Source organism: Lottia gigantea (genome assembly GCF_000327385.1).
Source record: "Lottia gigantea unplaced genomic scaffold LOTGIsca_19, whole genome shotgun sequence".
Lineage (NCBI taxonomy): Eukaryota > Metazoa > Mollusca > Gastropoda > Lottiidae > Lottia > Lottia gigantea.
In genome coordinates, this window is record NW_008708358.1 from 2,736,349 (window position 1) to 2,746,180 (window position 9,832).

Here is a 9,832-nt window from a genome sequence, read left to right on the forward strand (position 1 = left end):
CCATTCATTTAGTAAAATTGTGCTAATCACTGAATTATTTACATGCCTCAAACTACAAACAATCGGTAAGACTATGATTGTAAGGCTGAAAACATTAGTTGGAAAAACGCTCATATTATAATGAAAACCTTGTCTGTCCGTTCGCATATTTATCCAAATTTGATGAAACTTGATATGGATGTATATATTGATGAGATCTCAGTTAATTTCGAAATCAGTGATAATCGGATGAAAGTTTTCAGAGTCATTGCCATTGTTTGTACAATGATGGGACTTTGTTCATGATTGAATTGATAAGATCATCGTGTTGTACTTCGTACTTGTAAACATGTATTTGTTTTGCAGTTATTGGATACATTGCTGCCAGAGAAATAGCTCGTATGGGAGGTCATGTTATTATTGTTTGTAAAAATATGGGTAAAGTCGATTCGGTAAGATTATTGATTTAATTTAAACTTTCAAATTTGTTCATAAATGAAATTAAGATGACCATGTAAACACGCATATTTATACCGCTATTTAAAGCGGGTTGGATTTAGATGATTTAGTCTTTTGTTCAGACCAGTGGCGGAGCCAAAGGGGGGTGTGGGGGCAGAGGGTACAGCCGCCCCAAAAGCAAAATCTCATAAATAGGTTACAGATTCAGACGTAAACCTAGCTCCGCCACTGGTTCAGACCACTAAAGTTAAGGCATTTTAACTATCAACCGTTTTTCGAGCCCGTTTTTTTAAGTCGTCTGAACGCGACCATTAAACTTAAGCTGCCTTAACTTGCTGTAGGATATTTTGACCTCCTATAGACCACTTTACGGATAGAGCATGTCTGGTTGTTCGCGCTTTAATCTGCGTTGCATTGTGGGATAGTAAGCGTCCTTAGAGTTCCGCCATAATGTAAACAGAAATGGAGTAGAATAATGAGCGATATGAAAGATGTAGCTGTGTTGAAGCGAGATGAATTGGGCGTTTTTCTTAAAGACCGCGGCGGGGAATCCCATAGAAATAAGGAAGATAGACATGTTGCTAGCATCTATTGCCGAGAGCAGAAATATGCCGCTTAAAACTCCTGTTGAAGATGATCTCCAGAAAGTGATAGAAGAAAGAAAGAGTAAATATATTTTGGAAGATGGTTTGATTAAGCTTCCCGATCCTGTAAAAACTACATAAATTTTCCGAATACATCAGTCTCAGATGTAGAAGATTATATAAAACTGTGCAAGTATTTATTACTATAGTAGGCCTACTGATATCAGACTCTGGAGACTGAGCCTAATTTCACAACCTTAAACAGATAGATTTTATTATTATTTTAAGGTAAAATTGTTCCACTACTGTTCCTTCTGACTTGTATCCAGTATTATTATTTGATTATTATGTTTGTATCATGATTCTATTCATTCTAGTCAAGTAGAATAGACTTCAAAATTATTTATGTTTAAGTTAAAACAAAATGTATGAACTGGCAATTAACAAAACGTGTGTTGCTCCAAAGAGCACTCATGTGAGTTACAAGATGCCTACAGTAATTGACAGTGTTTTGCCGACCTGATTAACATGATTGGGGACTGGGGTATTAAGCAATCAATCACTTCGGTAGATTGATTCACCTTGTATAATAGGTCCTGCCTCTTGGCTTATCTTGTGTGCAAACATATAAATAAAGAACAAAGCAGGTGTGTCTAGTTTACACTCATGCAAGTTCATGATTTGTTTCCTCAATAAACTACTCTATGATGTATTATACATGTATATGTATAAACTGAATTAATTTTACAAGTGCTGAGAACCATAATGTCCCGATGAAAGGATCAAAATCAACAAAAGAAGGAGAAAGTTTATACTTATCTGGACATGTTACTGGTGTTGAATACCATTGAATCAGGATAGTACTGATCTAATTGATTCCGTGTTGGCCAATGAATAAGTGGTTTTAACTCGAGGGCAGGAAGATAAATCCAGTAGGTGATGATGGAAGAAACTAGTGAACTGGAAACATTAAACAAAGAGGCAAAAAATTTCTGGTTTAGGTTCAATCGTAATTTCATTAATGTCAAAAGGAGTTCATCTTCTAAACTTAATCTATGTTTTGGACCAGGCTTGTTGGTGTTATTCTCTTGGTAAATACTAGTCTCATGTGAATCCTCGCCTTTATAATACTTCATATTTGAGGCTGGTGCCCTAACTTCATCAAGTAACCAGCAAAACAAAAGATAAGAACTTAATCCTGTATGTGATCTGAGTGCTGTATATTAGCAATACCAAATGTAGATTTTTTCTCAAGGTTCTGGATATTTTCATGTGCAATACATAACTGTTGGTCTTTTTCAGCTAGTTGATTTTTCAGACTTTTAATTTCTTCACATTCATTTGATATTATTTCAGTTTCATCAGCAATATCAACATCAATATCTGTACATGTCTTTATAGTTATTTGAATCAGTGAATAATTATGTTCCCCGGACCAGTCTTTTTTGCTGCTTTTTGAAGTTGAATTTGCAGCTCATCAGTGTGTCTTACCAAATGCCGTCTTGTAGCTTTGTTGTTGCATATCTTTTAAGGTAAAGGTTTGGGTGTGGTAATAATTCAGCGTGGCTGCCCATACAAAATGGTTTGAACATACTCCAGTGTTTTTATTAACTTCATAGATGTCTCGGTTTCATAACAGGTGTTCATTCACATGCGGCATAAGCAAAAATCTGAAAAAAAGAAGTCTTTCGACATAAGTTCAGTGTGGCTTATTTGAGATTAGGGTGATTGAAGAGTAACAAGTTACTATTCAATATAAGGCACTGGCACAAGGTTAAGAGTAGATCTGGACTAACAGCAGAAAGCGTACAGGTTTACTGCCATTAGTTTTAAGCAAATGATCTACTCTCTGACTACATTCATCTTTGAACTGAATTTTTTCTCTCATTTCATACACATTAAAAATAAAATTTTCAACTAGCTGTATGCCACTTGTCTTAAGAGTGTCTTTGGGTTCATAGAAATATGAGTTTCAGTTGAGGTTCGGTGATATATATCATTTATTGTACCAGTACTGATAGTTTATAATTCATATTTGTTAATTTATTTATATATTATTATAATTATACACTATATTGATGTATCAATAGGTCAGTTGGCCTTAATACTGAATAAATTTACTTTATCTTATTATCTTTTCCAAGGTTCAGTGATTTTAAATTTGAAATAGACACACTTCCCTCCCAGAAAATTCAGGTGAAAATGACCAACTATTCGGACTGAAAATTCCCTTCTGTAAAATCATGTTTACAAATTATAACTTTTCCAGTACCGGTAGTGGTTGACATTTTCATCATCCCAAAGACAGCCTCTCAATAGTATTTTGTAATTAATCTTTCAATTCATATGAAAATGATGTCAAAATTCAATTCAGTTAACATGATTGTATTGTCTGAGCAAAGTAAAAAAAAATTGTATTTTTCCCATTATTTTGACCGTGCAGAACTTAGCATACACATTCAACTAGCATACACATTCGCGGCAAATCGACCCGATATGAAATCTGAATTATTTCTAACTTACATATTGTTAAAATGACTTTTTTTTATGACAAATACACATAAGAATTCTTTCAATTTCGCAAACACCTGTACCGGTACGTCTAACTCTCTTAGTCTTTGTACTGTGGCCCATTTAAGATATAATTTTTTTTTATGGAAGCTGAAAATCACCAAAGTTAAACAGCAAATTAAAAAGCTTAGCAGTCATAGAAATATCAAATCACCAAATTGCTGTCTTCCTTACTTTTTGTACGGAGGCCCATTGAAGACACATACACTAATCGACATATATATGGCCTATATGAGTATATATAATATAAATCAGAGTTTACGGGCAATTTGCGAGGGGTACAAAAAGTAAGGGAGACAGCAACTTGGTGATTTGATATTTCGAATGAGGACTACTGTGAGATAGTATGGTATGAATTTCAAAAAGTTTCTATGACGGGTAATCCAGATTCATTTGGTTTTGGTCGGTGAATTTGGATAAGAATTTGGGTAAATCCTGATTAGTTAACAGTTGAGGTATGGTGATGAAGGTAATTGATTGGCTTACTCAACTGCAAAAAGCAGTGTGATTGGTTGACAAGATATCATTCTAACCTTGGTTAATTTTAACAGTGTTGAGATTACAACGTTTAGAACAGTTTTTTGTATACCAGTAACCGAAATGACAGAGGCTGTGTTTCTTAGGCCTAAGTTTTTCTCTATTTAGTGCTCTTGAATTACTTCCCCTGCTATTGCTCAGAATTCATTTTTGGACTTGTGCCGAGTACGATTGTTACTAGACGACGGATGCCAAGATGGCCGACCAAAGGCTGTTTTTATTTGTTTACATTTCTTTTTAATTAATTATGAGCTATTTTGTTACGTTTGTCATCTGAATCCAATCAGATTAATGTGCGTCTGGTGCCATTTTATCATCCTGGATCATTAAAAGGGGGATTATGCGGCGCTAAAATGTAAAAATGACTGATTATGTCTCTATGAAGAAAACAGCCGATGGATATACTCGGCTGGAAATGCAAGATTATTATGACGATGTCGAGTTGGAAAACTTGTACCAGTGGATTGACTCCATACCTTTATCTAGACCAAAGAAAAATATTGGAAAAGATTTCTCTGATGCCAGTAAGCATTTCCTCATGCAATATTGTCATCATTCATCACAAGCTTATCTATCACCATCAATCATCACTATTAGTATTCATTAAACATGATTATCAATATGTAGCCTTTGATTGATGATCTAATGCACCAGTCTAGGCAATAACTAGCCTATATCATATGATACACTGATTCACCCCTTTGATTCCATTGCAAGATAATTATGCTATTTGAAAACTTGCATGGTTTGGAAACTATCAGTCTGCTACTACTTATAAGAATGACCATAGATCTTTGAAAGAAAGTCATGATTATGATGATGCTAAAAGGCAGACAAAAATTGTATCCAGACTTAAAGAGAATTTTACTGCTCTTTCTAAAAGTAAATTGCTTGGTAAACACTACCAGATTAATTCCATTGTCCATTGTCTTGCACCAACTGACCAAGTTAGATGTATGTTAATTAGTTTTATTGTTTATTTCAGTTTTGTTAGCAGAGATAATCAAACATTATATACCTACTCTAGTAGAACTTCACAACTACACACCAGCTTCCAATACCAATCAAAAAATGGAGAATTGGTTTCTTCTTAATCGGTGAGGGCTGATAATATGATATAATAAATTTTTGCTAGATCTATACAAATCCAAGGAGAATTTGTGTTAAAGATCTTAGGCTTATTGTTAGTTACACTTAAGCTTGTAAATACAGAAAAATCTAGGATTCAGTTTCCCTTAATTGTCAAGTTTGATGCTCAAATGTTTGGCCTTGGAAAGGTACAAAACAAGCCTAAGCAGATGTCCTTTTATGATTTATAAGTTTTGCTTTTTTGACTGTAGACGAGTGCTAAGAAAGATTGATATGGATTTATCTGAGGATGTCATCAGGGCGTTAGCCAATGCTAGAGCTAAAGTTGTTGAAAAGATTTTAATGTTAGTCAGAGCACAGATTGATAAAGAATTAGACAGAAAGAGAAGAATCAGGAAGAATTATCCTTATCTTAAATCTAGGACAGCTGATTTAAAGTCAACTCATATAGGTCAGTATTTTCAATTTTAGTTTCAGCATCAAAAAAACCTCAATATAACCTGATTAGCTGGATGTCAAGTTGAGAAACCAATTACAGAGTGGTACTTTTGAGAGAGTGAGTAAGCACTGCCGGACTGCCTCTCTAATGACACATTAGTTAAAACTGTTAAAAAAGTTATAATTGTTATTTTAGTTGGTGAAAAGAAAAATAATGGGTATGAAGCAGCTAAAAATTCATTTATCTCACCTCGAAACCAACCTCGAAGAACTACCCCTAGAGTGTGAGTATTGCAATTTCTTGATATTGATTTATAGGAGCTGGAACTTTGTCATTGAAAAGAGTGTTAAATCTATGATTATTTTCTTTTGTATGCTGTTTTCAGTTTGTGAAAGTGAGATACATATTCACAGCTAATTTAAGATTCTTGAACTGTTTCAAAATCTTAAATCAAGAGGTCTACTGATTAATCTTGACATGACTGACAGATTTTGACAATGGCAATTTGAATTGAACTGTGATTTTGTTTTGTTATTTATTATTAGAAAAGTTGTTATAAGTAAATACCCACAGCCTCAGTAAGTTACAGTCACCAGTAGATGCTCTGTTTGATAGATTGTAGAATTTCTTTTATTTTGTCAACTTCTCAGAACAATCTGAAGTATCTTAAACAAAGAATTTAGTTTCATTTAGAACATTTATCATAGACTTAAAATGTTTTTACTCTTAGATGTGAGCCCTGTTAGTTTAAGAAATATGTATCATGTATCATGTGTCTGAGAACATAATATAACAATCTGTAGGCTCATGAGGAAAGAAATTAAACAGAAAACTTATATATATATTATATTCTAATTACTTTGTGCTGTCAAATATAATGATAATGAGCGAATATCACTTACTAACTTTAGTTTTAGAAATAACAATACTCTTAACTATTCCAGATTTCAAATTTTATTTATTTTTTTGTGGTATTTAATGATGTCAGTGACCTGTTTTTGATCTTTAATGAATACAATACAAACTTATACAATATAGAAAACATGATTAAGTTTGTAACATCTTGAGTCATTTTTCACAGATGATCAGTTTTATAACGTCATGAAGTTAGAAGGATTAAAGGGATTGTAAAGAGGTTTTCTAAAATGTTTTACCACAGACGTCTGATTGGAAATTGGAATGATGCAAATTGATGCTATTAGCATCCCCAAGACACATAAATTTTTTAGAAAACCTCTTTACAATCCCTTTAAGTTGTTTAGATATTTGCTTTACAAGCTCATAGAGCATAAACTCATTTATACATAAACAATAGTCTGAATTTCTATGCATTCTCTCAGGTTGATGTAAATGAAATTATGCTATGATTATATTTGATTTTTAGATCCTATGGTAATCGACCTATGCAAGCACCTGTTACTGACAATGTCTCTAGATCTTTATTAGATGAACAGGAAGGAGAATGTATAGCTAAAGAAGAAACGATACAGGTACTTTTAGTTTAGCTCAAACAAAAGGGAATATGACTTGCAGTAGAAGTTTCAAAAACGAAGAATTAAAGATTAGGTTGGTTGAAGGGGAAAAAATAACTATTCAACAGAAGGCACGAGATCAGAGTACATGAGAAATTCAAAAAAAAAATCGCATCTTTTTATTTCAGATTTTAAATGCCAAGATTAGAAGACTGGAGCATCTTCTACATTTAAAGGATATTAGAATTCAAGATTTAGAGGAAAGGTTGACCAATGCTAGAATAAGATGATTTATATAAGCACTGGCTCAGGATTTCGGTTTATAGGGTAGAACACAAGCATTATAGTTTTAAATTGAAGTGAAAATTATGATAAAATGCAATGCCTTAATTATAGAGCAAAAAGTAAACCAATAGAAATAGTTTGATTAAAAACAGTATCAACAAAATAAATTCTGTTACTCAACTGTCAATGCATTAGATGCAGGAGTTTCTCATCCTTCTAGAGCACCTCTTAGCTTGTATTATGTAATACATAAGCAAGCCATCATTGGTTTGTGATTGCTTTTGATTTGGTGCACTCCAACTTTCTGTAGTTTATTGCACTTGTCCTATCAAAGCATTGTGAAATAAATTGCTCCATTATTAATCATTCAAAATGCTTGTTACTAATCCAGGGAAGTCATATTTTAACTGTGATATTTACATCATAATACTTATGTAAAATAAATTTGATAGTATTTCTTGCCTTCAAAATGTTTGTAAAATAATTCCTTCAAAATGCAAAATTATTTTGATACCATTTTTATATATATTTTATCAAAATTTTTGTAGAAATATTTCGAGTGAAAAATAATCTTGATAGCACATTTTCTATGAAGTATTCTTCACAATGTCAACTCTGTGATATAAGAAAGGTGGCCATTGCAGTCAAGGTATAAGATGAAGTTTGTAATAGCTTGACATTGTGAAGATTGTATAAAATGGGCTCTATGTTTTTACTGTACTATTTGTTTGTTAAAAGTATAATGTATTTGTTAGTCATTGTTTTGTTTTGTAGATTTCATTGTTATAAAGATTTATGTGCAGAAAAGGTTGGATATAGTTCATATAAGTTTACTATCCAAACATAAAATCTGCAGAACCTTCCTAGGTTGAGCTTTTCAGCCTCTTTCCTTGTGCCCAGTTGCCTACTTTCATATCATGCAAGTAGTCTTTTGTTAATGCCTGTGGCTGGTACTGTAGACACAACCAAACAGTTTGACAACAAAACGGTATAAAACATTCTGCCAAGATGATGTAGAGCAGGTTAAGAAATGTGTCATGTTATTATTCTAGTGCTTGTATTGTTGTTGAATATCTTGTGATTCCAATCAAAATAGAAAGAAAGTATTAGATATTGATGTTTATTTTATAGTTTATATAGTGGCTATTTATTTGATAAAGATAAAGTAATTTATTAAACTTGAACAGAGTGTTTCTGATTATTATTGTTACAAGCGGCGGTATAGTTTCCATTGAATTAAGATTTTGATTGGTTGACTTCTATCTCTACTCCAAGGTTGACTTTGTATACATGATTTTCCATGAGTTCACAGTATATATAGAATATATCATTTACACAAAACAAATTAACAGCTATATCATGGATTCATAACAATTGACTAGAGGAAATCTTATGCTGAACATGGTTTGAATAATCAAGCCTCATCAGGACAGCTTCAAAGCGAATTGAGATAAGTTATAGCTAATGGGGATGTAAGGTTTCTTTAGCATTTAACTGTCCTTATGCAATGCCATGCATGACTTTTGCAGACACTAATGTACACATATATTCACTGTTGTCTTATCTATCATAAAATCTCTGAAACAATACATTGTGTTTATTATACTATACATTAACAGAATATAAATAACTTGCATTATAATACAAAAATAAAACAACTTAAATAGGATTATCATGTTTCAAATAGTAAAAAATAATAACATTTAATATGGAGCTATGGTTTACCTAAATTACTAAAATAATGAATTTTATACAATGTAACGTAAAAATGTTTTAAAAACACACTAAAAACTGGTTCAATATTTTCTAATTCTTTCATTTCATCAGTGACCATATGATACAAGTATTATTTGACAGTTTATCTTATTGAGTTTGGGATATACAATCCTCATCAGGACAGTAGATGGCTTTGCAAAGTTTGTATATTCAGACTAGACTCTGGATATACATGAATTTTTAGTAATTGACCATTGTCTCTGATAGATTACTAACAGGGAACAGTGAAATAAATTGAACACCCTGTTGTAAAAAGAAATAATTACATGTAAATATTAACAAGAAACAAATTAAGTATAAAATATAGGCACTTTATATTATGCTTTTACATAAAGCATCACAGTGTTGCAGAGATTTTAACTCCTGGACGGCAAGCATGGTTACTTATAATCTTTTGCATTAAGAATCCTCAGTATAAAGATTATTATAAGATACAGTGATGGATATAACAAAATCTTATTATATAACAATATAACTAGAAATATTAAAACAGAACTTAAATCATGTTCTTACTCAAAGTTTCAAGATATGTGATCATTTTGAAACATAAAATCTGGATTTCATAGATAAACTTTAACATGTTTTCACTAAATTTTAGAAAATTCATCTTAGCATGCAGAATTTTAAATTATGTCATCAAT

The 9,832-nt window shown here is 32.2% G+C and overlaps 1 protein-coding gene across 1 annotated transcript; it reads left to right on the top strand.

Moving 5' to 3' along the window:
- Positions 1 to 4,545: 4,545 nt before the first annotated feature.
- Positions 4,546 to 7,643, top strand: LOTGIDRAFT_214018 (hypothetical protein; the record flags this gene model as incomplete). Its single annotated transcript, XM_009052845.1, has 6 exons — positions 4,546 to 4,654; positions 5,116 to 5,227; positions 5,471 to 5,670; positions 5,854 to 5,941; positions 7,043 to 7,148; positions 7,319 to 7,643. 6 exons carry the CDS (start codon positions 4,546 to 4,548, stop codon positions 7,418 to 7,420), a joined length of 717 nt encoding a protein of 238 aa, XP_009051093.1. The 3' UTR covers positions 7,421 to 7,643.
- Between the last annotated feature and the right edge of the window lie 2,189 nt (positions 7,644 to 9,832).